The sequence below is a fragment of the Myotis yumanensis genome, unplaced genomic scaffold (genome assembly GCF_028538775.1).
Source record: "Myotis yumanensis isolate MYYU_CA2020_CCGP unplaced genomic scaffold, mMyoYum1.0.hap1 SCAF_16, whole genome shotgun sequence".
Taxonomy (NCBI): Eukaryota; Metazoa; Chordata; class Mammalia; order Chiroptera; family Vespertilionidae; genus Myotis; species Myotis yumanensis.
This window is the reverse complement of record NW_027223767.1, coordinates 19,481,190-19,508,860: the sequence shown is the minus strand read 5'-3', so window position 1 is coordinate 19,508,860 and position 27,671 is coordinate 19,481,190. Positions and strand designations below refer to the sequence as shown.

Sequence of the window (27,671 nt, the reverse complement as noted above, 5' to 3'; positions counted from 1 at the left end):
GGAGACGGCCCAGCAGGGATTTGCTCTGGTGAGCAGGCCTGTCCTTAGAATCCCAGCTCCCAAATCCTAAACTAAGGCCCTCCCCGCTTCTCCCCCTCTCCTATAATCGGGCCAAACCAGGAGCTGCTCAAGTTGAGGCCTGCAGCCAAGTTGCGACTGAAACTAGCCCTGAAGGTGTCCTTATCACTCACTTTTGAGCCCAGGACTGTCTGGGGTGTGAGTGTGGAGCGAAAGTCCCCAGGTGTCCCTTCAATTCGCCTCCCAGGACCGAGGCGCCTGGGGAGAGGGCTGTGCTTGGGCCAGGTCCTCCGTGGGCTCAGCCCCGGCCCTCAGGCCCAGCCTCCCAGCGAGGGCTCAGGAGGGCAGCCGAGACCTGGAAACGCCTGGGACTGTGTCTTGTTTTTCCCATTATGAGACATTTTCCCTCTGGTTTGGCCAGGACCAGAGCCCCAACCAATTCCCAAATAGTTTGGCGAGCACTGCGGGGAGGACACACAGAGGAGGAATGGGAAGGGAAAATTCATTAGGTTTTCCACCCTGGGAACCGGGCACAGTCTGTTCCCACATCTGGGCCCCTGGCTGGTGTGTGTGTGTGTGTGTGTGTGTGTGTAGGGGCTGGGCCGGCTGCACAGCTGCCTCCTGGCATGGCCATGTTTGTCTGCCCGTTTCCATAGCAGTCAGCGGGCACATCCATGACTCTTGCCTGGGGGCTGGGAATGATGGTAGATTTGGGAGTGGGGGGAGAGGCGCTGCCCGGGGCGGGTGGGTCTCAGCCCCGGAGACATTTCCTAGGACTGGGGAGGCCCGGGGCCTCTCTGATGTGTGGGGCAGAACTGGCTGCCTGGATACGACCCACAGGAGGCAGCCCCTGCTGCCACTCGGGAAATATCTACAGAGCATCTGGCCTGTTGTGCAAGAGAAGCAGAGGAAGATCCAAAGGGAGGGCCCTAGGCGGTTTGGCTCAGTGGATAGAGCATCGGCCTGCGGACTGAAGGGTCCTGGGTTCGATTCTGGTCAAGGGCATATGCTCGGTTGCAGGCTTGATCCCCAGTGGGGGGCCTGCAGTGCAGGAAGCAGCTGATCAATGATTCTCTCTCATCATTGATGTTTCTATCTCTCTCTCCCTCTCCCTTCCTCTCTGAAATCAATAAAAATATAGTTTTTTTTAAAAAAAGATCCAAAGGGAGGCAGCTCTGGGTCCCATGAGACAGACCCCTCTGGATAAAGTTTGTTCCTGCCACAACACAGGGAAAGCAGGGGTGAAGAGGGTGAGGAGCAGGGGCTCTGGAGGCAGGCTGCCTGGGTCCATCCCAGCTCTCCCACTGGCTAGCTGGGGAACCTCAGGGAAGTCACTTAACCTCTCTGTACTTTGGTTTCTTCATCTGTACAGTGGAGACGATAATACTTACCCGAAGGATGCTGAGGAGGAAGATTTATTCCCCGGAAAGTTCTCGGGCTGATGATGCCATTGTCTCTAAGGCAGAGGTGTGGGTGTGGGTCCTTCTGTTGTATTACCATCAGTTCAGGGGGTGGCCCCGGAGCTGGGGCTCTGTTATAGGAACGTCCTGGGACGTAGCTGGGGACTTGGTCCCTTGACCTAGTTCCCTCCCTACCAAGAGGTCTCTTCCTTTAGGAGAGGAAGGCTGGTAACCACCTTCCAGGAATCCTTCTAGGAGGTCCTACATCTAAGGCCCAGGGTCTGGAGCTCTAAGCAGCTGCTGGGAAATGACTTTTTCCCCCACCCCCTCCCTTTCAGGGTTGCTGAGAAGGAGCCCATCAACAAAATGTCCCTTCACAACCTGGCCACCGTGTTTGGCCCCACGTTACTGAGACCCTCGGAAGTGGAGAGCAAAGCACACCTCACGTCGGCTGCGGACATCTGGTCCCACGACGTCATGGCACAGGTACGACCACGCGGCCGGTCTGGCCGGGAGAGGGTGAGGCCCGCTCCCTGAGGGTGGAGAGAACAGCTCAGCGCCCACTCCCCTTCGCTCCTGAGCAGCTGGGTTCGTGGTTTGCAGGCTGTCACCAGGGAGGCAGGACTTTGGACAGCCCTGCCCTTCCCAGACCAAAACAACAAGTTTATACTCAGGCCCCTAGGCCAGGGGCCCGGTGCTGGCTTCAGTCCTGGGCGTGCCTGTCTCCGAAAGGAAGCCCAGGTGCAGGAAAACATCGGGGGCCTCGTCCTCACGTGGAAGCTCTAGGACTGCTTCTGGGGCCGGAGGCTTCCTTGGGATCCTACAAGGCCCAGAGCAGGGTCCAGTCTGAGGCAGGATGTCAAGCCAAAGCCAGTCTCTGGAGGCAGGTTGGGAAGTGGCCCCAGGCTCCCACCCTCTGCCCTGCAGCGCCCCCTACTGCTGCAAAGGGGCAGGCACACCTGGGCTGCCAAGGAAGGGGAAGTGGCAGGAGCCCACCTGAGAGGGAAGGGGAGCAGCACAGACGGGGCCATTTCTTCTCAACAGACCAGAGGAGCGCCATGAGGACAAGGACCTCACCCCAGTCTCCCCTGTCTCCCCACAGGTCCAGGTCCTCCTCTACTACCTGCAGCACCCCCCCATTTTCTTCGCAGAACTGAAGCGGAACACACTGTACTTCTCCACGGATGTGTAGCCCCAGGTGGGAGCTGTGGGGGGCGGCCGAGCCAGCCTCTCTCGCCGGGGGACCGGCACAGACTTGAAAGACTACAATAGGAATCTCCCAAACCCAGCACTCCAGACTCCAAGGGACGCAGGTTTCCAAGAACTGGAACATGTGCATCTTTTGTGCCACCTTGTACAAAGCCAGCTGACCCGGCCCCAGCCTCGCCGCCACACCCGGGCTCCTGCCCCCTGTACCTCTAGTGTGTCTCACGCTCCGTGCCGTTTGGGGGTGGTTTTATGTCTGTTTGTCATGCAGAAAAGGTAGGGACTGGCCCAGGATGGGCACAGACGGCCTGCTTTGTTCTTTCATTTCCTCCAGCACTTTCTTTCCTCCCGCGTCCAGTCCAAGGGCTTTCATTTGGCTGCGTAACTGCTGCCCGTTTGTCCTCTCTTGGCCCTGCTCCCAGATTGCAGCCTCCTGGCAGCCTTCCTCAGTCCTCTCCACACTCCCCCGCCCAGCCCGCCCGCATGCACGTGCAGCCTTGGTTTTCGCTCGTCGCCTTGAAAGTTGTGAGGAGGCCCCGGGTGGCGGTGACCACGTGGCCATCAGGGCTGCCGCATGCGGCCCCGGCCCCCTCCTGGCCCTCCCCCTGTGGAAGCATACCTGCTTTGCCTTGCTGCCTGTGCAAATGTTGGACAAGGAGACAGACTCACACTAATCCTCAGCTTAGCGGAGCTGGAGAGCGGATTTCTGGAATTTTCCACCCGAGGACCATTTCTGGGGTTTATCTGTTCTGTCTCCTGTCTACCAGTGAGGCATCTTGACTGTTTTCTTCTTCTGCTTTTCAGTTCCTTTTCCCTTGGTGGTCTCTTTCCTTTGAGTGTAGACTCGCAAGTGACCTGCTACCGAGATGGCCAGAGGGTCAGGAAAGCGTCGGGGAGGTGGGAGGGGGAGGTGGGAGAGGCACGGCACCGGATGAACGTTCAGAGGAGTGAGTGCAGCGCTGGTGTCCTGAGCGGGGGAGCGGCTGTCAGCAGCAGGAGTCCTAGTGGCTTTTCTAGTGAAGCGAGGCCTCTAGGAGGGCAGCTGATGTGGCTGAAGCAGGTGTCCAGACAACGGCAAGCTCCATCCAGGAGACGAACCCTTCCTGGCGCCTCCATGTACCTCGTGGTGCTTCTGCCTTAGATTTTGCATTCTCCCCGGCCAAGCACTGCCACGGGGTAGCCCCACGGCCACAGGTGCTCAGGGCCTGGGAAAGGCAGGCACAGTCCGAGAAGGCAGCCGTCAGGGTGCTGCCTCCCAACCCCGACTCCTAGGTGCAGCCTTTCGGGTGAACTGCCTCTCATGGGGTGTTTTGCCGGAGACCCTCATTGTTGATGCTCTATCGAGTCAGGGATCGGCAGGTTCCATTCCCAGCTGGGAGACCCCTTGCCCCGTCCTGGAAAGGAGTGAGTACACTTCTGTTTCTTCCCGTGGGAGCCTGTGGTGGCCAGCCTGGCGGGGCAGACACTCCCAGGCGGCAGGGGCTTGCGTTGCAGCACAAGCTCCCCAGCTCTCCTCCGTGGCAGGGAGTAGATGCTGGGCCTCAGGACTGGAGAGAACAGCTCCCGTAGCTTGAGCTCAGGGCTGAGTTTTAAAGAAGGGTCTGCTGGCCCTAAAGCTATAGTGCGTGCTCCGAGGAGGGCCCTTTCTGATCTTGTTTACACCTGTTACTCAATCTTGGGCCGAACGGTACACACGGCTGTGCACATTGGAGGAAAGAGAGGCCCAAGAAGAGGGGAATGCCACCTCGCTGGCTGCCTGCTAGCAGCTTAGTTAGAAGCCCTGCTCCCTGGGACAGGAGACGGGGACAGAACTTGAGTCTAAAGATCCCAGCGTCTGCCCATCCCTGCTCTTGTTTCCAAAGCCATTGATGGTAATGACTGGAGGCCCAGCTTGAGCTAGTTACAGCCAAAAATGGGTGCCTCCCACCTCCCAAAAGAAGGGGTGTTTACTTCTCAGCAGCAGGTAGCCACTAACTGCAGCCCCTAGGCGTGCTTAGGCAGTGAGAATGGGAGGAAGGCTGGAAGGGCTGAGAAATGCAAAAGGCTCAGAGTATTTATAAATTCTACCCCGAGTGGGGAAGGGCAGGTACCAGACCTGGACGACGCTGCACCAAGGAAATAGCCCACGGGTTCTCCTGAGACAGGAACTGTGCAGCCCAGAACCCCCAGCCACTGTGCCCAGCAGGGCAGGCTGTGCCCACAGGCTCAGCACACAGGCCACAGAAATCCCAGGCCTGTCCTTGCTGGCAATGACTATGGGCTGCCGGTGTTTGCCGAAACCGGTGGGATGGGACCCTTCATTAATATTTGACTTTAATACGTGGGTAAGGATATATTTTTTTGTCTATGTTCTGTTTCATCTTATGTAGATTATTATAAATTGATGTAAACCACGTGAGAGGAAAATGTTAATAAAAAAATGCAAAGCCCCAACGTTTGCACACAACCCAGCCCCGTGGTGCGGACATTTGTGTTCTCGGCGGTCCAGGGAAGGCCACCAATCTAAATATTTAACTCTTCAGGCTGCATCCAGATGTGAGTTCACAGGCATCTGTTTACCAGTTCACCTCCCCTGAGCGTTCCTGTGACTCGGTGGGGACGGTGGCAGCTGGAGGGAGGGGAGCCCAAGCCGCCTCCTTCTCTTCACAAGGCTGCCAGGTCACCCAGCAGCCAGCTAGGAAGTACAAATGCCCTGCCAGGGACCTGGCCATCAGCATCCTCAGAGAGATGGCAGGAACTTGTCCATTCAAGTGCAGGCTTCCTATTTTGTGTAAACTTTACGTTTTCCTTGGATGTGGCTCAGCTTTGGGGCAGCCTCTGGCCTCATCTGCCTGCAAAGAGGCGGGATCCCCCAGAGAGCCCACTCCCTTTAGGAGCCAGTGGGGTTAACGTAGCTCCCACCAGCCCAAGCCTTTGGACACTTGTTTATTCTGGAGATCAGGAACAGATGTCTCTGAAAATTGGTGTTTGGTTTATGAGGTCATACTGACTCCTTAGCCATCTAAAACAGGAAACGATTCATCTCCTCTCCTGATTGAATAGTCAATGTGGACAATGCTTCGCTTATTGAACTGATGGCTACTGACAGCCCAGGGCTCATCCTTTCCAAGGCAGCCGTGAGGGCAGCTTGTCCTGTGTCCGGCTGTTCAGTGTATCTGACCCCACGCGCCGGACTGGCTGGTAGAAGATGCTGGGCATCCTAACACTTTGCCAGGTGCCAGGTAGGAGTCTCTGCTATTGCTCTCAAAGTGCTTATAGGTGACATGTAGGGACAATGTAGAAAATCATCCTAAATTAGTTCTCGGACCTCTGAGGACACTCCAGACAGCCTAGCAGCAATGACGCCTCATGCCTGTGAGACGAGGCCAGGCATTACATAGAATTCACCATAGAAGGACATGAGCTCTGCACACTAACTCACACTCATTCCAAAGGAAACAGCAGACATGGCCAGGGAAGGTGTTACCAGCTGGGTTTGACATTATCACTCACATACACACACACACTCGGGATGCCTGGATGTTCCAGCTGAGTCTCTGAACTCTGGTTAAGAGTGGGTGGGCTAGAAGACAGCAGGCAGGGGGAAAGCAAGCAAAAAAAAAAAAGGCGAAGGAGTTACTGTACTGCAGGAAAAAAGACACAACCACTGGCTAAAGACATGCCTGCCTGCCTGCCTGCCTGCCCCCAGGAGCAAATGCCTGAACTCATCCGCTTCATCTTGCCACCGAAGCACCAGAGTAAAGCAGAACCCGGGGCAAACCCTAATCATAAAAGGCTATTTTTTTGTCTATGATCACAATAAGACAGCTTTTGTTGTCAGAAAAGGGCTACCAGGTCAAGTAAAAACACTAATATGTTAAAGCAAAAGAACACATACCAGAGAGCAAGGAAGTGGTGAACAGCCCCTCAGCGATGTCTGACTTTACCCAGTACCTGCTGTGACTTCGTCAGAACGAGGGGAGCAGGCTCCTCACATGTCCTGGAGCCAGGCCGAGGCAGTGCTCGGAGCATAACACCAGGAAGTGGCACAGACCGCAGGCATCCCTATCAGCCGCCCACAGGCGGGCTTTTTAGAAGAGGCCGGTAGGACTTACGCCTGGGATTTCGATGCGTCCTAGGAAGGGGCGAGGCTGGCTTCTTGGCTGGAAGGCCCTGGCTGATAGAACAGTCTCGACGAGGTCACACAACTACAAACCCTGAAGATCTGGCAATCCCAGACTTCTCAGGCGCTTTCTCAATTTTTCTCCTTTGAATGTTCAATCTTTGGGCCACCTGGCGCCATTTTGGGGAATTATGGAATTTGAAAATAAAAATAAACCATTTAAGCTGTAATAGAAATACATTTTTTAAACAAGGATAGCAGAAGGCTAAACAAAGTGACATAACTGGTCAGCAGGCATACATGTACTCTGCCCTCCCTGACGGATACGAGAGAGGGATGACTGCATGGAGTTCCAAGGTCGAGCAGCTTCCTGGGTCTGTAAAGTCACCTCCGTTCCCACAGCACCAACCAGCCAGGGGGCCAAGTGTGGTCAGCACCGAATCTCTGTGGAGCTTAACTTCTACAAGTCAACACGCTGACTCCTAATCTGCCGGAGAGAGAGAGAGGCTGGCGTCCAGGAGCAGAATATGGCTGCTCCGAGGCTGGAGGTGTCCAGTGGCCGGGCGGCTCCTCACAACACGGACTGTCTGAGAGGATACAAATGTCTTCAGGGCCTGAAGCGAGGGCCCTGAGTGGTGCAGAAATGCCCTCCACAGAGCAGCTCTGGTCCTGGGTGGTGGTGTCCGTCCCCGGAGGCAGTCACTCTCACCGTAGATAATAATCGATTGCAGCAGAGAAAGCAGCAAAACCGCCACAACCAATGACCCCAGCATTTAAGCCAGCTGTAAGGCAAGCAGAAACGGCATTACCTGTGGTGACAGATGCGGGGCCAGGCTGCATTCACAAAACGTCCGCACACCCACAGATGCAGAGAGAGCAGCTAAGTGCCTGTCAGAGATCTGTGAGGCGTCAATGGAGCCGTGGACATGATCTAATCCAGTGCTTAGTTACACTGTGCATTCGTTTAACTTTTCTCATTCCAAAGAATTAATATTTCCAGTCTCATGAAAACAGCTCCTCACAGGCAGGAAACTGGTTAAGAAAACCAGCCCTTGGAATCAAGTGAAAGCATATGGCCTGCTCCTGATTTGTTTATGGAATAAATTCCTGGGAAGGTGATCAAAGCAGTCCTAGAGGGAGCTGAGCTTCCCAACGGCCCCAACAAAGCTGAGCGATGGGAAGACCAAAGGAAAAGTTGCCCTCTAAATCATAAATGGCCGTTTGAGGAGCAAAAGCAAGTTTTTAATGATAGCAAATCATCCTGCCTCTCCGAAAACAAGGAAACGGGCCTTTTGCTTTGGGTAAGTCGGAGCACAGCAGACAGAGAGTGGCCCAGCAACGGACACTGTTAGGAAGTCAAGTCATTGACCCTTCTACCACACTCCTGATGGGAATGCCAACAGGGAGAGTGGCAGGAGATTAGTTTCTTTCTTCGTTGTTTTCAGCTGATAATCCAACATTTCTTAAATGTCTATATTTGGTTTCCATGGGTAGGAATCTAAGAATCCTCAACTGCAGAAAGACATTACTGTGATAACTTGTAATAAATAAAATTAAAGCTGACAATTGTATAGTAGTATTAAGAAAAACGTCTAAATACTGGAAATGCATGAAGCGGAAAGTTCAGCATGACATGTGGACGAATGGGCTTTCCAGGGCTGAATGGGACCTGGCTATGCTTCCGTGCTAGCCTGCATGTGACCACACTCCAGGAATCACTGTGAGGACGTTCTCCCGTATTTCCAACGTGGGGCAGTTCTTCTTCCTAAGACAGGCCTAGGTCTATCAGTGGTTCTCGCCTCAGAGCAATTTTGCCCCTCAGGGGACATTCGGCAATGTCTGGAGACACTTAGTTCTCACAACTAAGAAGTGCTATTAGCATCTAGTAGGTAGAGGCCAGGGATGTGCAAACACCCTTAAATACATGGATACCCCCTCCCCGGAGCAGATGTATCTGGTCCAAAATGTCAGTAGTGCCAAGGAGAAGAAATCCAGAAATTTCCCAAAGTGAGTTGACACATACGCAAACGTGATTCATTTGTCAGAAGGGAAGAATACCAAGTGCCCACATATGCCTCGGGCTGTCCCTGGAACACTCATATGTTTAGAAATGTCAACTTCAGCATGCTGTCCAAGGCCACAAAGAAAACCACTCGAGACTTGTTTACCAACCTCTGAAACCGATGGCTCCTCCAGTGATGCAGCCACTAATGACACTGTTCTTCCAATCTGACTTCCCCCGGTACTGTGGGTGGAGAAGTACAGTTTAGAGCCAAAGAAACACGCCAGACAAGACGATTAAGGAGAAAAAGCACGGGTTTCTAGCTGGCTAATTTAGTCCCGCCCCAAACGAAACCTAATCTTTTTCTCTTTCAAAAGTATAGCTCCTAAAATTTGAATGTGTTCATAGATGTTTCCTGCAGGTGACACCAGAGCACTGAAACCAAGTACAGCATTTGAGAAGTAATCCAAATCTCGTCTCGGGCTCCCCTCTAAGTCTTGTGTTTAAGATCATCAACCAACTTTAAGCCCACAAAAAGAAATCAGGAATCATGCAAGCCCAAATCATAAATACAAAGAGTTTACAATAGGGGCTATTTTATGGACATTCAATCTAGCAAATATCAGACATTTCTGATCTGCTTTCTAATAACATTAAGAGTCTTTCTCTTTAGAAGTCATAAGATGGCAGAAGGCATGGCTTTCGCAGGAGGCAGAGACACTTACAGATTCGACCAAACACTCAGTGCAAGAAAACATGGCGCCCACAATGGCAAAATTTTTGGCGTAGGACATTCCTCTCTGCCCCATGTCCTTAAGAACTTCTTTTGCTGTCGGAGTCCGGTAAGGATCCTTGGGGTCAAAGCCCACATTGGTATCAATGCCGGCGGTGAACACCCCAAATGCACCTCCCAAGACAAATCCTAAAAACAAACAGAGATGAAGATTTCTTGGCATGTTTTCTGAGTTACTGCAATGGGTCATATTCAAATAGCACCTTCTGGGTGGCCACCAGGGAAGAGGATACCCATCCCCCTTGCACCCAAACTCTCCACTTGCCTGGCTTCCATATTACACAACCTAGGCTCTATCTTGTTGACAGCTTCCTCTCTGTCTCCTCCTGGATTTCTTCTTTATTTCATCTTATATTTCTCAAGATTCAGTCTTTAACCCTCTGTTCTCTCTTTACACTCTCTCACATGAGTGCAGCTATCAACTTTGCAAATCACTCCCTTAACAATGGTAACATTCATAATAGTCATTTAATAAATACCATCTGCCAATTGCTATGACATTTTATAGTTAGAGCCTCATTTATTCCTCACAATCCTGTGAGGTAGATATTTTTACCCCCTCCTTTCTGTAGCTGAAGGCACCGAGGCTCAGAGCGGTTAATTACCTTCCCTAAAGTCACAGAGCTACCAAATGGCACACTCTACATTGCCGTCCACATCTGACCTTCCTGAGCCTGCTGGGCATTTCCATATGAATGTCCTCTCATTACCTCATGGCCAATCCAGTTGACCTTTGAACAATGCAAGATTAAGGGTACCAAGTCCCCCACAGTCAAAAATCCACATATAACTTCTGACTCCCCAAAAACATTTGTCCCAAGCAAGACCCAGTGAGGAGCCCGAGACCCAATCCAAAACATAAAGAGAGCCTGGTCGCCATGACCACCAGCTGCGCTAACCACCAGACACCCACTACTGAGATGCCCGAGTGCGGTGGCACGAGCCAGGCCATGTCAGGCCATCATAAATGGATATAGGTTTTTAAGTCAAAATGACACCAAGATGTGTGTGTGCATCAGACTGCCACCAAGAACCCCCGGAGCCGAAACCGGTTTGGCTCAGTGGATAGAGCGTCGGCCTGCGGACTGAAAGGTCCCAGGTTCGATTCCGGTCAAAGGGCATGTACCTGGGTTGCGGGCACATCCCCAGTGGTTGATGTGCAGGAGGCAGCTGATCGATGTCTCTCTCCCATCGATGTTTCTGACTCTCTCTCTCCCTTCCTCTCTGTAAAAAATCAATAAAAATATATTAAAAAAAAAAAAAGAAAATACATAGTTTAAAAAAAAAAAAAGAACCCCCCGGAAATATCTGCGCAGTGTAGGATGGAGAAACCAGTTTGCGGTGGTGGAAGGACAGAAGGTGCTGAGGCAGCAAAGTGACTGGCCCGGAGGAGTTCCTGTAGAGCCATTCCTGCTGATCGGTACCAGTTCAGATGTGGCTACAATGACAGACGCTGTGGACCTCCCCGAAATCATGCTGGGGAGGAGCGGGGGGCAGGGGAAGGGAGCAGCAGCAGTGAAGGATTTGACCCTCCTGCCACTGATGGGCACTTCTTTGGGGCCTGGAGTCAGCTGCGCCACCCCACCCCCTCCCTCTCCCTATACCCTGTAGCCCTCAGTATGGCGAAGGTTCCCCGCCTTACCACGTGGGACAGACCTCTGACCCTGGCTCAGTCTTTCCCCATCCCAACAGAATGCAGGCTGGTGAGATTGGGGAGATGATGGATGGAGTCCCAGAGGGAGCACAACTTCAGGGACCGGTTCATCGAAATCCAACTTACCATCCGAGGTACCATAGGGGACTTCCTCTCCCACAACCTGCCCCAACTGTGGGAGAGGCTGAAGATAAAGAGAATCAGCAAGCCACCATGATCCAAATCAGCCATCTGCTCATTGTGGGTACCAGCGCCTCTACAATGTGGGCATTGCCCCCATCCTCCCAATGCTCCTTCACAAGATGGCAGAGGCCAAGGTAGGGGAAGCACCACCTGAGAACCCTGCTCCAGTCACCCACCCAGCAGGGTAACACCAGGCTCCCAGGCACCTATACCCGTGGTCAGCAAACCGCGGCTCTCGAGCCACATGCGGCTCTTTGGCCCCTTGAGTGTGGCTCTTCCACAAAGTACCATGTGCGGGCGCGCATGTACAGTGCAGTTGAAACTTCATGATCCATGCGCAGAAGTCGGTATTTTGTGGAAGAGCCACACTCAAGGGGCCAAAGAGCCGCATGTGGCTCGCGAGCTGCGGTTTGCCAAGCTGCATTTCAAAAGAAATTTTATGATCCTATTTATTCCTAGGATGAGGGGAGGATAACATTTTTGTTTTGTTATGTGACTGAAAATGTGAAGCATGAAGTTCTTCAAAAATAAAATTTTTACTCTTGGGGAAAAAAGAATTTAGTTGTCCCTTGTTATCTGTGGGGGATTGGTTCCAGGACCCCCCACAAATACCAAAATCTGCAGGTGTTCAAGTTCCCTATATAAAATGGTATAAATCAATGCACACAGTAAGCCGACCACATCCGTGGACTCCCAACAGAGGATCGAAAACAGCACAGGTCTGGCCCGTGTGGCTCAGTTGGTTGAGCATTGTCAGGGGGCACTGACAGGTCGCCAGTTCCATTCCTGGTCAGGACACATGCCCAGGTTGCAGGTTCGATCCCCAGTAGGGGGCATGCAGAAGGCAGCCAATCAATGATTCTCTCTCATCGACGTTTCTATTTCTCTCTCTCCCTTCCTTGCTGAAATCAATACAAATATATTTTTAAAAAACAAAGAAAACAGTACAGGTATTTATTGAAAAACATCCATGTGCCGAAACCGGTTTGGCTCAGTGGATAGAGCGTTGGCCTGCGGACTGGGGGGTCCCGGGTTCGATTCCAGTCAAGGGCATGTACCTGGGTTGCGGGCACATCCCCAGTGGGAGATGTGCAGGAGGCAGCTGGTCGATGTTTCTCTCTCATCGATGTTTCTAACACTCTATCTCTATCCCTTCCTCTCTGTAAAAATCAATAAAATATATTTAATAAAAAAGAAAAGAAAAGAAAAACATCCATGTACAAGTGGACTCACACAGTTCAAACCCATGTTGTTCTAGAGTCAGTTGTATGTGTTCAGTGAAATCATGGGCACCTCCCCTCCAGACGTGCTTGCTTATGTCTCCTTCTTTCCAGTCACTCCAGCTACAAACCTCAGGGGCATTTCTGACTGTTTCTGTGCTCCCCGCTACAACTCCCTGTCCACAATTATCATCCTAGTCTAGGGCCTTTTTAAAAATATATATATGTAAAAGTTATTTTATTTATTTATGTATTTATTTATTTAGAGAAAGAGTAAGGGATGAGGGGAGAGAGAAACATCAATGTGAGAGCAGAACATTGATCGGCTGCCTCCTGCACAACAGGCCCACCAGGGACTGAGTCCAAAACTGGGGCAGGTGCCCTGAGGGTGAATCCAACTGGCAACCTTTCAGTGCACCAGAAGACACCCAACCAACTGAGCCACACAGGGCAGAGCTAGGCTAGGGCCTGTCACTTCCACCCTGGAGCACTACAAAGACTCACTTCAACAACTCTCAGTGATGTATCGGGGTCGAGCACAACGATGAACAAGGACCCCGTCCATACCTCATGAACTTTCAGTCCAGCCTTTCTCCTCTATGGTCTCCCACTCCACACTGTTCCTTCCTTCACCACACTCCATCCTGCATCACTCTCAGTACCACCTGTTACCCCCCTAAAAAACATCAATTACTGCCCTAACCGGTTTGGCTCAGTGGATAGAGTGTCGGCCTGCGGACTGAAGGGTCCCAGGTTCGATTCCAGTCAAGGGCATGTACCTTGGTTGTGAGCACATCCCTAGTGGGGAGTGTGCAGGGGGGCAGCTGATCGATGTTTCTCTCTCATCAATGTTTCTAACTCTCTATCCCTCTCCCTTCCTATCTGTAAAAAATCAATAAAATATATTTTTTTTAAAAAAACATCAATTACTGCCCTAATGCCTATAGGCAAAAAGCCCAAATCCCCTCCCCCACCCCAACTGGAAATGACGTTTCTCTTCCTCTTTGTCCACCCCCATTCTCTCAATCCTTCAAGACACTGCTCCAGTCTCCCCTTCTCTTGCGGTCTTCCCCAAACAAACAACAGGCTTTCTCTTTCTTCTTTCTACTGTACTTCACACTTGCACTCCCGCTATACTCGTCTATCCGTCATTCTCAATAAGATTCCAACTCATCTGCAAATGTGGTCAGTCTCTTTACCCTGCACACAGGAGGGGGCCACTGTACATTCTAGACTTCTTTCCCCTTTGCTCACTGCTGTCTGGTCACACTGGCCACAATGGCCTTTCAGTTTTCAAACCTCAGGCCAGCCCTGGCCGGTGTGGCCCCGTTGGCTGAGCGTCCTCCGGTGCAGAGAGGTCGCCAGTTCCACTCCCGGTCAGGGCACACGCTCGGGTTGGGGTTGCGGGCTGGGTCCCCAGCAGGGGGCGTGCAGGAGGCAGCCGATAGATGCTTTTCTCCCTTCCTCTCTCTAAAGTAAATAAAAACATCTTTTAAAAACACACACCTCAAGCCAGCTCCCGCCAGACCTTTGCACGGGATGCTCCCTATTCTGCAGCATCCTTCCGCCAGCTATTCTTCGACATATAAACATAAGAAGGTTCGCTTCTCTCTCCACCGCCTGGCACGGGACAGCTGCTGGGTAACAAGCTATTGAAAGGATGATTCTTTTAAAGTGAACGAATGAACGATGGACGAAGCCAACCATTTCATAACGTCCAGGCCCCGACCCATGGTACCGCTTCTCTGATCCAATGTCCAGAGTCTACAGAGCGTGGCTGCCGTTCACCGGAAGAGACGGGGTGCAGTCAAGGTCGAGGCCACCAGGCTCCTCTCCTCCCAGGCGCCTGGTCTTGGCAGAGGACCCCGCTGCCATCCAAACCCTCAGCCGCCCACAGGCCCCCTCGCCCGGCCTCACCTCCCACGCAGGCCAGCGCTGCCTTGAAGGCGCAGCTTTCCATCGCCTTCTCGATCATCTTCTGCTCCTCACTCTTGGTCGGACTCGGGATCCCGCCCAGGCTCCCGGGCTCCAGGGGCCTGGGCTGGCGCTTGTCACCCACCAGGTGCTGCAGAAGAAGGCTGTACTGCAGCGGCGCTTCGGCGGAGCCCGCCGCCGGGGGCGCGGAGCCGCCGGCACTGGGGGCAGCCGCCGCCATGGCTGCAGTCGCCCAAGAGACCCTGGCGTCGTTCTCCCCACAGCAGATTCCACAAACTTCCCGCTGGGGCCTCACGTGCCTGCCCAGTGTGCCGCAACGGCAGATTCGCCACCGGAGCAAGTCCGAGGAAGCTGCGCAACTCGAGTCCGTCCGTGCGCGCCTGGCAGAAGAACGATCATGTGCCCCCAGAGCCTCCTGTGAATATTGAATCAGGTTTGTACAGCATTCCCAGTGGCACTGACAAACAAGATTCAGATTCACCACAGCGCCCTCATCATCAGGCTGCAGCGCGGTGCCTACCGGGATTTGTAGTTCTAACACGTACACCTAAGACATTTCCCAGGAAGCCTTGCGCTGGCACTCGTCCCCAGGTCCTGGGAAGCTCGTGACCCGAGGGGACGCAGCGGTAGCGCGCCTGCAAAGCTGCAGTGCGCCGGGACTCCGGCAGGAGGCGCCTCGCCACTGCCCTTACAGTCTGTTCCTCGCAGGTGTGAGATGGGATGGGAAGTGCTTAGCATGGTATAAATGTATGGAGTAACTGTTTTGCTCAATAATTAAACCTTTTGCCCTAGCCGGTTTGGCTCAGTGGGTAGAGCGTCGGTCTGTGGACTGAAGGGTCCCGGGTTCGATTCCGGTCAAGGGCATGTGTCTTGGTTGCAGGCATATACCCAGTAGATAGTGTGCAGGAGGCAGCTGATCGATGTTTCTCTCTCATCGATGTTTCTAACTCTCTGTCCCTCTCCCTCTCCCTTCCTCTCTGTAAAAAATCAATAAAATATAAAAAAAATTTTTTTAATTAAACCTTTGATGAGAGAGGGGGAATAACAAATCAGTGAACGAGTGAATGAAGCTAACCAAGCGTAAGAAAAACCAGGGACTGTGATAGGAAGTGGAGGTGACTGTGTCTGGATGGAGAGCTGGTTGTTGTCAGTGAAGTTAGTGATGTGGGACTAAAATTGCCATGAAAAGCCAAATTGACCTTATGTTGAACCAGGTAAAGTGTTTACCAGCTTGCAAACTCAGAACCTGAGGTAAACTGAGATAGTACTATATATGAGCCCAGAAAAAAACTTTTGTAGTTTTTACGGTACTAAAATAGATCACAAATTATTGTGTTGATCCAGACTAGCATGTGTTTGGGCGTAGCCACTAAGAGAAACATAAATGGAAACAGAAGGCAGTGAGGATAGCCAGTCAACACAGGCAGCATTCTCTGTGCTGCGGAGCATAGCACACGATTCACCTTGCTTTTGTTCCAACCGGGCCACTGAAGGAGCTAGTCCTAAGGTCCCCGGCAAGAGGACATTTATTGGCATGAGGTGACAGATGGGATGGAGCTTGGCATGTCTAACTGTAGAAGACTGAAGTAAAACGGGGGGGGGGGGGGGGCCTCCAGCCATAGGGTCGTGGGGTTTAATGGCCAGCAGTTACCTAATAGCAACCACCAGACTGTGGATCAGCTCCCCACACACAGCTCTGAGAAACTGCAGGTTGCTCCCCTCTGCCTCCAGTACAGGTCATTTGTCAGCAAAATCTATCCATATTCATGGAGGAGCGGGGCCTTGGCTAGGTAGGGGGCTGGGCTTGCTGGACCAAGGTAGGCTTAGTCCATGCAGCTGCTCAATACCATCAGTCTACATCAGGGGTCCTCAAACTTTTTAAACAGGGGGCCAGTTCACTGTCCCTCAGACCGTTGGAGGGCCGGGCTATAGTTTAAAAAAAACTATGAATAAATTCTTATGCACACTGCACATATCTTATTTTGAAGTAAAAAAACAAAACGGGAACAAATACAATATTTGTATTTGCATGTGGCCCTCGGGCCGTAGTTTGAGGACCCCTGGTCTACATAGTCAGTGGTTCTCAACCTTGGCTGCACATTAGAATCACCTGGGAATCTTTAAAATCCTGATTTCTGGGCCTCATCCTCCGGAAACTCTGTTTCTTTGTTATGGGGTGGGGCCACAACATTAGTAACGAAGAAACAGAATTTCTGGAGGATGAGGCCCAGAAATCAGGATTTTAAAAAAAGATTCCCAGGTGATTCTAATGTGCAGCCAAGGTTGAGAACCACTGACATAGGTGGTTCTCAATCTCTAGTGGGCATCAGAAGCACCTGGAGAGATTGTTCAGCTCTTGATGGCTGGGCTCAGAGTTTCTGATTCTGGAAGGTGTGGGATGGGCGTGAAAATAGCATATCCCAGGTGATGCTGATGCTGGCTGGGGACCACATTTCGGGAACCACTCGGCTACATCATTGTCTACAGTGACCTCTCACTGAAAGTGGATTCACACTACTCGGAGCTCCACTGAGGCGGGGACAACTGTTGGGCTCGCTGAAGCCTGAGTACGTCATGGGGCTGGGGTCCCCCCGCGGGGTAGCAGTGGGCCAGAGAAGAAGGGAAAGGGGCACGTTGCCAATTTCATCTCTAATCTCAAAGTAAGTTTCACTTGCTCAAAAGGCTGGTGTTCAAGCGTTTGGGCCAATTTTTTAAAAAAATATATGTTTTTATTGATTTCAGAGAGAGGAAGGGCAGAAGGGCAGAGGGAGAGAAACATTAATGATGAGCAAGAATCATAGATCAGCTGCCTCCCGCATGCTCCCCACTGGGGATCGAGCCCGCAACCTGGGCTTGTGCCCTGACTGGGGATTGAACTGTAACCTCCTGCTTCTTAGGTTGCCACTCAACCACTTAGTCACATCAGCCAGGCGGTTTGGGCCAATTTGTTGTGAAAAAAAAAAAAAAAAAAAAAAGCCATTGATTCCTACCGGTCTTTTGTTTAGCTCTGAAGAAAGGAGCTCAGCTTCACAGGTCCGGCAGCAGCACATGGCCCTGTCCTGCCAGGTGAGGCCAGAATTGGAGCTTGATTGGTGAGGAGGCCCCGGAGAGTGTCTGCCCAGTGGAAGACCTGGATGGAGCACAAAACCCGCACACCACCTGCCGGAACACAGAGCGTTCTGTGTCTGCTAGCACGTTCACAGCTGGAGGAGAGCCTGGACATGCTCTGGGTTGACAATGACCTTTTCTAGGAGTGGGGCAGCAGGAGGGCAGCTTTGCTGGGACCATGGAACAGGCTGGGTGAGTGGAGTTCAGTATTTTTTGTTATAACTTCTTTTTTTTTCCACATGAAAACATTCATGATTGAAGTGTTTTTTTAAAATTTTATGCACAAAGAGCTAGCATTGTTTCTGCAGTGAGGTCGATATGTCTTGAATGACCCATTCCAGGAAGTTCACTTCGTCCAACTTATGAAGCCTGTATCCTTCGTATCCTGACACAAACACTGGCAGCCCATATCGAGGCCATATTTCCGGCTCAGACCTGCCCGTTTGAGCAGACACAGCAAGAACAAGAACCTTGGCCAGATTCTCTCCAATGGCTCCAGCAGGGCTGCTGACCAGCCATCTTGCTCTCTCAGGTGCCTCAAGGTAAAAGCTTGTGATGACTTCTTCAGCTCGCCACACTGAGCCGCCTGCCACTTGAGAGAGACATTCATCTGCAGGGAACACTGGCAGGCAGGCCTCTGGCCAGGCAGCAGAATGAGGACCTGGCATGGAGTGCCCTGCTCGGGCATTGCTGCCTCATGCGGACAGAAGAGTTTGTAGGGTTGAGAGTAGGACCGGGACTCAGCACGCTGAAGCCAACCTGGGTTTTAGGGGGAACCTCCCATCTCCACCCAAGAGAAGGCCCTTTGGTATAAGGGGGGCTCGCTGAGGTCTCAGGAGGCAGCACCAGTATGAGGGGTAGCAGGGGACCCTCTGGGCTGTGAATTGGGAGCAGAAGGACTGAGGGCTCATGCCCCAGTAGGAAGCCTCAGAAAGCAAGGAACAGCCTGAACACATCAGGGGAGCAGTTAGAAAAAAAAGTCAGATCTCTAAGTCAGTCTGCACCCCCACCCTGAGGTCAGGGGAGCAGATCTGAGAGGCAGACTAGAGGGCTCCCTAAGAGGGTGTGGCTCTTACTGTGCTCCCACAGGCAGAGCTGTCCTGGGATTCCCGAGCGTGGGTGGACCGAAATTAGATCTTATTTTCCTCCTCAAGCCCACTCTTCCTGAGTTTCCCATCTGGGAGAATGGTGCATCCATGCTCTATTAGGCTTAGATGCCTTGCTTACTGCATCCCTTACATGTCTTCTAAATATCTTTCAAATCCCTGCCCCCCCCCCCCCCCCGCCCTCCGTTCCTTTGTATACTCATTGCCACTGCCATATCTGGGCTCTAATCGTTTTTCATTTAATAGGAACAGTTGGTCTTCATGCCTCCTACCTTGCTCTTCTCCAAACCACCCACAGAGCAATCTCTCAGCACAGAAACGTGATTATGTTCCTGCTCAGACTTCTCCTCCGTGCCAGGATAGAATCTAAACTCAGCGTGTTGCTTTTATAATGTGTGCCCAGAAAGACACATATGTTTCAGTCCAAGTTTAGTTTTTAGTCAAACATTTCCATTCCCAGTTATCTCTTTTGGATCTAGAAGTGATGGCTCAGAATCATTCTTTTTTTTAAAAAATTATATATATATACTGATTTCAGAGAGGAAGGAAGAGAGAGAGAGAGGGAGAGAAACATCAATGATGAGAGAGAATCATCGACTGGCTGCCTCCTGTACGCCCCCTACCGGGGATCGAGCCCACAACCCAAGCATGTGACCTTGACAGAAATCGAACCCGGGACCTTTCAGTGTGCAGACTGACGCTCTATCCACTGAGCCAAACCAGCCAGGGCGCTCAGAATCAGAATCATTCTTAACAACCTGTGCTCTTTCGTGTTTGGGAGATGAGTTTGGACTTCTTGACTTCGTGTCCTTTCTTTGACTTGTGTCCTGTCCTCAGTCAAGTGTAAATTCTTAGAAAATATTTATTATTATTATCTCTTCATTCTTTTTGTCTTTGACCTGTGATAGCCACGATGAGAGCAGAAGTATCCTGTACTGTTCCCAGTGACAGAGCCCGAGCCTCCAGCCTGATTCTGGTGGGTGGTCTCCATGTTCTGGAACAGATTTGTCCCTCAGCATCATTGTTTGGGAGTTTTATTTACTCGCCCGTACCCAGCCATCCAGATCTGCTGGCTATCTCTTGTGCTGTTGCTCTGGCTTTGCTTACCAGCGTTATTGGAGGTTTGGCAAGCAGTCTGGCAGTCTGGTGGATTGCTAGGACCGACTTCAGACTTGGTTGACGAATCAGACACCTTGGCTACATCTGCAACAGGAGCACGTGGATGACAAGTTGTGATCCTGAGATTTGATCTGAGAAGTATTGGAGGCAAATAGAAATACGCATTCTGATTTTCTAGCTCCTTGCACTTCTGACTCAGAAAAGAGCTAGGAGGCTTCAAGAACTAGACTCCTTCTGCTTTTCTGGGAGACAAGATGAACAATAAAGTGAACAATAATGGTTACTTCCCAAAATTACAGATCAAGTTGGTGTTAGAAACATAAGCACCCCACTTCTGCCGTAACCTGAGGACAGCACCCTTCTTTCCCTGCCTTCATCTCGGTCCTTCTCAAGTCTCACCTCCATGTTTTGCTTCACTCACTTCTCTATCAAGCAGTTTCCCTTATCAGTGGATCTGCTGCAAAAGACCAGCCTTTTAAAAAGGAAAAGATAAAACAGATGTAAGAACTGTAAAATGGCATCCATCTAGAGGTAAAATCTTTTACAGGGGACTCTCAATGAAATGGAACACAATTTTTTGTTTGAATCAATTTTGATTCAAATTTTGTCAGTTCATTTTTGAACTATGGGATTTGGGAAGCTTTTCTATTATGACATTGTTCATTTTGTGCCAGCAGTTTTGCTATAACAGAGTTTGAATTTTTGTGCGTAAGACATTTTTTCTCGTTCATTTTGAGATGTCCTGCTGTCCTTTAAATCCTTCTTCTCCACTTATAGTATGTGGTCTTTTGAATAAGTCCTATTTGAAATTTCAAAAAGTACTTTTTTTCTTGGATCGGAATTAGAGCTTCCATATTTTTCTCACATCTATTTCCTTTAACTCCCTTCCCCAAGCAATCTGTTACTATTTCTTACATGTCTTTCCAGATACATGTCATGCATATATAAACATTATGTTTGCATATGTATTTTTCTCCACTTAAAAATTTACAAGCGGTTGCCTAGTATGTCCTCCTATTCTGCACCTTCCTTTCTCTTGTGCTGCATCACAGAGATATTCCACGTCAGTGTATGTGACGAGTCCAGGAATCAAGGGGTGGAAATGGGAGTGTCATCACTCACTGCTTCTTCCTCAGGTACCCACTAGCAAAATTTTGCTTCTTGTTCCTACAAACTTATGTTTTGCTGGTCTAGACATCTTAATTCCAAAGGGGAAAATGCTTCCACCAGGAGCCACAACAATGGTTCCATTGCACTGGAAGTTAAGACCCAGCCACTTTGGGCTCCTCATATCTCTGAATTAACAGGCAAAGAAGGGAGTTACTATGCTGGGTGGGGTGACTGATCCTGACTACCAAGGGGACATTGGACTACTAGTCTACAGTGCAGTGTGTCTGAAATATGGGAGGTCTCTTAGTTACCATGCCCTGTGATTAAGGTCAATGGGAAATTACAACAACCTAATCTAGGCAATTCCTTATCATATATATATATATATTCTGGAGAATGGAGACTAATAAGTGTACAGAGAAATCTCCTTAATTCTGTTCAATGGCCAGATTATATCCCTTAATGATGAAAGTGCCATAACTGAATCATCCTCTTTGATTCACAATTAGACTCTTCCCTGTGTTTTTCTAATTTCACCAGTGTATCAATAAATATCTGCACACATACATCTTCGTGCACAAATGCTACTACACCTGAAGACCAAGGAATGTGATTTATGAATCTTAAAGATGACAAACATGTATATTTTTTTCTGTGCATGTTTTGTATGACATCATGTACCTTAGAATTCCATTTCCCAATAGGAAAATGTTGTGATTGTGTATGTTCTGTACAATGTCAGGCATTTTGTAGCTCCTTAATAATTATTTTAAAACAATAATAATTTTCAGAATAGCCAGTTAATTTATGTAACATTACTAACTAAATACCAGTAAGGATAAATATATATATATATATATATATATATATATATATATATATATATAATTTATTTATTTATTTATTTCAGAGAGGAAGAGAGAAATAGAAACATCAATGATAAGAGAGAATCATTGATCAGCTGCCCCCTGCACCCCTCCCCCACCCACTGGGGATCAAGTCCGCAACCTGGTCCCCCGACTGGGAATGGAACCATGACCTCCTGGTTCATAGGTCGATGCTCAACCACTGAGCCACACCGGCTGGGCAGGACATTCTTTTTAAGTGTGTCTCTTGACCTACATGAGCAGAGAGAGTGCTTTCGGGAAGCCAAAGGATGTTGGCTATTCTTTACAGGAAGCCCAGTGAGTCTCCTTGGGCCTCTTGTAACAAACACCCACTAGAATTATGATTTTGGAATCATTTCCATTGCAAATCCCCTCTTTCCACGCCCCTTTCAAAGGCAGCTGTGATATTTGGCTGCTAACCAAGGCCTGCTGCACCAACAATTCTCTAAATTTTATTTATATTTCATGTGCAGCTTGCTCAAACTCTCACTTTCCCAGGTGCCAGAGGCTGGCTTGGACACACTCCAGTGGAAAGTGCTTTCCTGTAAAATAATAAAAGTAAAATGCCGAACAAACCGCCTCTTTATATCAGGCTTGCTCCTGGTTTACCAAAGTTAAGTACTTTAATAATGACTTCACTATTTTCCCAAATTTGCAATCCCCCAAATTCCCTCTTCACCTACCTCCACACCAAATTGTCCTTTGGCTTCCGTAGGATATAAAAGCTTAGAGTCATTTCATGTTTCTTCAGTGTTTATTTGAAAATGTTAGAGGAGAGGATCTATCTGTCTCACATGCTTTCAAGGGTGCCTGATATAACCCACCCACAGGTATTTCACATATGATTTGGGTGATAAGATAAAGCATGAATCTATTTATAGAATTTTAAAAGATATCAAATAATTTAATGCCTGTTTTAATAGCTTTAACATGTTTTCATATATATATATATATATATATATATATATATATATATATATACACACACACTAGAGGCCCGGTGCACGAAATTCATGCATGGGTATGGTCCCTAGGCCTGGCCAGAGATTGAAGGGTGAGCATCTGGCACTGAAGGGTAGGTCCCAGCTGACCTCAGGGCTCTGGGCAGCACCTGGGCCCCGGGCCCCCGTGCGCCCCCCTTCGCCTGAATCACGGCTCAAGTCCCCATGCGGAGATGTGGTGAGCGTGGCCGGACACCGCGAGACAGGGTGCAGCGTGGGCCTCTGGGCCACCCAGTGGCGCAGCATGGAAGCTGGGTGGGCAGCACGCTCTCTCCCAGCCGGCTTTGCAGACCGGCTCCTGAGAGAAGCCATGAGGAGCCCGACCGGCCCCTGTGGTCCTGGAGGCTGCGGCCCCACCATGTTCCACGCCACACACATCATAGCAAGTGCTCAAACTCCCGGTTGAACAATTTGCATATTAGGCTTTTATTATATAGGATATTTTTATTGATTTCAGAGAGGAAGGGAGAGGGATAGATATATAGAAACATCCGTGTTGATAGAGAATCACTGGCTGGCTGTATGCCCCACACTGGGGATCCAGCCTGCAACCCAGCATGTGCCCTGGCCGGGAATTGAACCATGACCTCTGGTTCATAGGTCGAAGCTCAACCACTGAGCCATGCTGGCCGGGTGCTTTAACATGTTTTCACCAAAAAGTGATGCTTTCTGTGTTTTATAATAATACTGTCCCTGCAATGGCACAGAATTTTGGCATGACGCTCTAAAAATTAACCCAGAATTTGCCTTTGTGATAGGGTTCTTCCTTGCTTAAAGGCAGTCCTAAATTCAAAGATCCTATTTGTGAAGCGAGCAGCAATATAAAGTAGATACTAAGAAAATGAACATAATTTTTTAGAGATTGCCAGTTCACTCTTGGTTTTCACCTCCACTTCCTGCACGGGTTTATGTGATAGCACTTCACTGAGCTGAAAACCAGTGAAATTCCAGGTTCTATCCTAGAAAAATTGAGAACCTTAGGCATGAAAATTCGTGCCCAAAGCTTGTGGTTATAATCTGGGGTTTAAATGAACTCTGTAAAGCATGCTGTGATTTGCATGTGTGTCTGTGTGGGTGTGAAGCTGCTATAAAATAAAATTTCGGCTTGGCTGCCAAGTATCGATTTTCAAATAGCATTGAGCTCTGCAGGTCTCATTTTCTTTTTCACTCTTTCCGTTAGATGGCGGTAGATATCCAATAAATAGTAACTTCAGAAAGGCTGGTGGAAGGCGGTGAGGAGAGTGGGGTTTTTTGTTTTGTTTTTGTGTGTGTGCTTTTTGTTTGTTTGTTTGTTTTTTTCTTTTCACCTTGTTGTTGGTTTCTGGGCTGGCACATAACGAAGATCATAGGTGGCGGGTGGGCGTGGAACACATTACATTTTTCGTGTGCTTGTGTGTGGCCGGAAGACTTGCCACAGACCACCTGTTTAATCCATGTTCTCTCTAAGCACAGGGTAGCATCTTGCCAACTGGAAAAAAAAAATCCCTAGAATTTTTTTCTCAAGTATCACCAGACGGGACCATTCAGAAGAGCAGCCAGCGTTGATTGAAACGTGTGCGGCATCGGTTGCATACATTGGTGGAGAGGACAGCCACTCGCTGGTGGCGAACGGCCGCTGCAGACTGTGGGCTCAAATCCCACAGCATGACCTGAGATCAACCCACAAGTATTATGGATTCCCCACGTGTGCCTAGCACCAGATCAGCAACGACACGAGAAATACAGTAATCCTCGCAGAGAATAGAAAACATACGCACAGAAAAGTAAGTGCCGCGCAAGACCTAGCCTGAGAAAATACTTGTTGTCATGAAGGTGGTAAGTCCTATTCGCCTTCCACGGGAGAGGTCAGCGGGGTACGAAGTGGCGGAAGGGTTATGCTTTGTGTAGGGAGAGAGAGAGGAGAGGGAGGAATAAGAAAGGGTAAGAGACCTCGGGTGAGGGATGGGGGGATCGTGGGAATCTTTGGAGACGTCGGGAGAGAACTGAGGATTTGGGAGCGGAGAGGGAACGAAGGGAAGGGTAGGGCGAAGTCCAGCAGCCGTGGAAGGGCGGGCTCAGCGGACCCTTCTTTCTGCACTGAGGCCCCGGCATTCCCGTCGGAGTGGCGCGTTGCCGGTCAGCTTCCGTGCCGGGGCTGTTTCCCAGGCTCTTTGGCGAGGCGGCGCCCCGTGCCCAGCGGCCGCGGACAGCGCTGGGGCGGACCGGCAGTCAGGGTGGACCGCGGAGGGGGCGTGGCGAGGGCGGGCCGGAGGGGGCGTGGCGTGAGCGGACAGGAGTGGGCGGGGCTCCTCGTGTGGGCGGGGCTCCTCGTGTGGGCGGGGCTCCTCGTGTGGGCGGGTCCCTCCCGTGTGGGCTGGGCTCTCCTCCCGCCGCCGTTGCTGCCGCCGCCTCCGCCCGCCGCGCGGACCGAGGGAGCGGGTGGCCGCTGCCTGCGCGCCCGGTGCCGGGGCTGCGGTGGGCCAGGATGTCGGGCTTCCTGGAGGAGCTGCTGGGCGAGAAGCTGGTGACGGGCGGCGGCGAGGAGGTGGACGTGCACTCCCTGGGCGCCCGCGGCATCTCGCTGCTCGGGCTCTACTTCGGCTGCAGCCTGAGCGCCCCCTGCGCGCAGCTCAGCGCCAGCCTGGCCGCTTTCTACAGCCGCCTGCGGGGGGACGCGGCGGCCGGGCCGGGGGCTGGAGCCGGAGCGGGGCCGGGGGCCGGGGCGGCCGCGGAGCCGGACTCCCGGCGCCGCTTGGAGATCGTCTTCGTGTCCTCGGACCAGGACCAGCGGCAGTGGCAGGACTTCGTGCGAGACATGCCGTGGCTGGCGCTGCCCTACAAGGAGAAGCACAGGAAGGTGAGCGGCGCGGGCCTCGGCGGCGCCCCCGGCCTGGGTGCACACCCCGCGCGTTCCCGGGAGCCGGGTCCTCGCCGCCCCCCACCCGCCAGCCCACCCGCTGTCCGTCCCCTCGGTCCCTTCCTCCATCTTTGCACGCACTTCCCCTCCTGTCCCCCAGCCTCACCTTCCTCTGGCTGTGCCGCCCCCCATCCCGGGACCCCACCGGGTTGGGTCTGCTGCGGCAACTCCTGGGTGCCTATGCCAGGCCGCGCTCGAGGGGGAAGTTTGACACCCGCGGGCCCCCCAAACCCGGCTTGCGTCCTGAGGAGTCGAGAGCCGCATCCGCACGAGTTGGGAGCCTCCCGTACGGCGTGGCTGCGCTGGGGGGGGGGTCCTGACTCCCTGTCCCCTACCGGGCAGAGTTGCAGGGGAAGGCCTCTTCGTCCCCCAGCCACCCGACCCCTCTCGGATACCTGTAGTGGGTGGGGGAGGGCGCCAGCCCCCTACCCATAATGCCCAAACCAGGAAGTTTCCTTTCTTTTCCAGAGAAATGTGCTTTTCTGGGACCTCTCCCCTGGGACCCTGGACCCAGAGGCCGAGGTCAGGCTGCCCTGCGCCCCGGGGAGGCGGCCGCTGGCCGTGGCTTTGGGCGAGAAGGGAGCTCTCTCCTCTCCCTTTCTCACTCGCTCTGCGCCCTGGCCCGAACTAGTGGCCACCCAGGAGCTTTTCCTCCTCTGGCCGGTCCAGCCATCCTCCCCGGCTTCCCCCCAGGCACAGGAGCAGACCCGGCCTTGCAGATCTTAGTTGCTGGGTTGGTGGGCCACTGTCGCCTTGGCATGCTTCGCCTTAAATGCTGACCTGATCCCATAGGTGCAGATGGACCCGGCGGAACGAGGACCTGGGGGAATGTATACGTGGCTGTCAACTTCTCATTCCTCCCAGTTTGCTGCTGAAGTTAGGTTGGGTTTTTGAGTGTTATCTGTTGGACGACGATGTCCGTTTTAATCAAATGAATTCAGGAACTTTTGTCATGAACCTAAACGAAAAGTTTTGGGGTGCTCTTGCTTCATTCGTGTGCAGCGGGTGAATTCAGCCCCTTCCCTTTCTGAGAAGCTCAGTCAGTGGACAGGAGAAGGGCTGTTCTGGGGGCCTTTAGCTTCCTCTAGGGAGGATGGTAACGGCATGCCATGTGTTTCTTTTATGTGTAAGGATTCTTGTTGAGAAGCATGATTTAGATTTAGTGAGAGCAGGAGGCTTATCCTGTGACCCCCAAATGTCTCCGGTAAATCATCCGCCCTGAAGCAGTGTCAGGTACAGACTTGGGATTTAAAGTATGAAATACAGTTTAACAAATGCAGCTTGTACATGTAACACTGGAAAGACAAGGGCTCACTAACCACACAGAGGCGAAACCTGGCATTTTAACCATTTTTTAAAGATAATTTTGCCCATCTGTGCTTTATGTGTTTGGTAGTGCATTCGTATGAGTGGTTAGTCCATTTTTGCTTTACAACGTGGAACCCTTTGTTTCCTTAGTGGTGGTTTTTATAGGCCTTTTGGGGAAGAGTAATGTTCAGAAAGTGATTTACCAAGTAATATTTCCATCCTTATGGCAAGTGTCTATTATAGACCAGAGTCTGTATAAAGTAGTATTCTTATTGGGTAACACCGGTGACTTCTAGCTTTTGCAAACACACAGGGATGGTACAATGTGACAGACCTAACGCCCACTGTGATTTTCACAGTGGGGAAAAGAAATTCGTTGGATAGTAAAACTACGGAGCAAATTGAGCTTTTTCTCGAAAAAGAATATTTGATATGACATAGGCCATGCCTGTCTCTTTATGCCCTGGCCAATCCCTTTGTATGAAAACACTGTGTCTCAGGCCCTAGCCTAAACCTGCTAATTCCACCAGGATGAGAGTCTGGATGACACAAGTTGAAAATATAGTTCAGAATGCTGCACGTGCCCAAACCATGGTGCGTAAGTATTTAAACATTTTATTTTT

General features: G+C 51.0%; 3 protein-coding genes and 1 pseudogene across 7 annotated transcripts in view; 3 read left to right on the top strand and 1 right to left on the bottom strand.

The window, feature by feature from the left end:
• Window positions 1-5,070, top strand: part of ABR (ABR activator of RhoGEF and GTPase) — a 188,960-nt gene extending 183,890 nt beyond the window's left edge. For all 5 annotated transcript variants that reach the window (XM_070393446.1, XM_070393447.1, XM_070393448.1 and 2 more), the window contains 2 exons: window positions 1,757-1,904; window positions 2,521-5,070. In XM_070393446.1, the coding sequence (XP_070249547.1) occupies window positions 1,757-1,904; window positions 2,521-2,610 (238 nt within the window). In that variant the 3' untranslated portion in view covers window positions 2,611-5,070. The remainder of the gene's footprint in view (window positions 1-1,756; window positions 1,905-2,520) is intronic.
• A 1,874-nt stretch (window positions 5,071-6,944) lies between these two features.
• On the bottom strand, window positions 6,945-14,777 carry TIMM22 (translocase of inner mitochondrial membrane 22). The gene is made up of 4 exons (XM_070393451.1): window positions 14,496-14,777; window positions 9,454-9,650; window positions 8,899-8,971; window positions 6,945-7,508 (listed from the first exon to the last, which is right to left on the bottom strand). Exons 1-4 carry the CDS (start codon window positions 14,731-14,733, stop codon window positions 7,432-7,434), a joined length of 585 nt encoding a protein of 194 aa, XP_070249552.1. The 5' UTR covers window positions 14,734-14,777; the 3' UTR covers window positions 6,945-7,431.
• Window positions 10,803-11,570, top strand: LOC138994521 (Y-box-binding protein 3 pseudogene; annotated as a pseudogene).
• A 10,463-nt stretch (window positions 14,778-25,240) lies between the features above and the next one.
• NXN (nucleoredoxin) overlaps window positions 25,241-27,671 on the top strand; it is a 152,407-nt gene continuing 149,976 nt past the window's right edge. The window contains exon 1 of the mRNA XM_070395436.1: window positions 25,241-25,680. Coding sequence (XP_070251537.1) covers window positions 25,309-25,680 — 372 coding nt within the window. The 5' untranslated portion in view covers window positions 25,241-25,308. The remainder of the gene's footprint in view (window positions 25,681-27,671) is intronic.

Bases quoted from the DNA above. Each gene is read 5' to 3' on its own strand.
- TIMM22 (XM_070393451.1), bottom strand. From the start codon at position 14,733: ATGGCGGCGGCTGCCCCCAGTGCCGGCGGCTCCGCGCCCCCGGCGGCG. The intron at 9,651-14,495 runs GTGAGGCCGGGC...GTTTGTTTTTAG, and splicing joins AGCGCTGGCCTGCGTGGGAG to GATTTGTCTTGGGAGGTGCA. The intron at 7,509-8,898 runs GTTGGTAAACAA...CTTGCCTTACAG, and splicing joins AGGAGCCATCGGTTTCAGAG to CTGGCTTAAATGCTGGGGTC.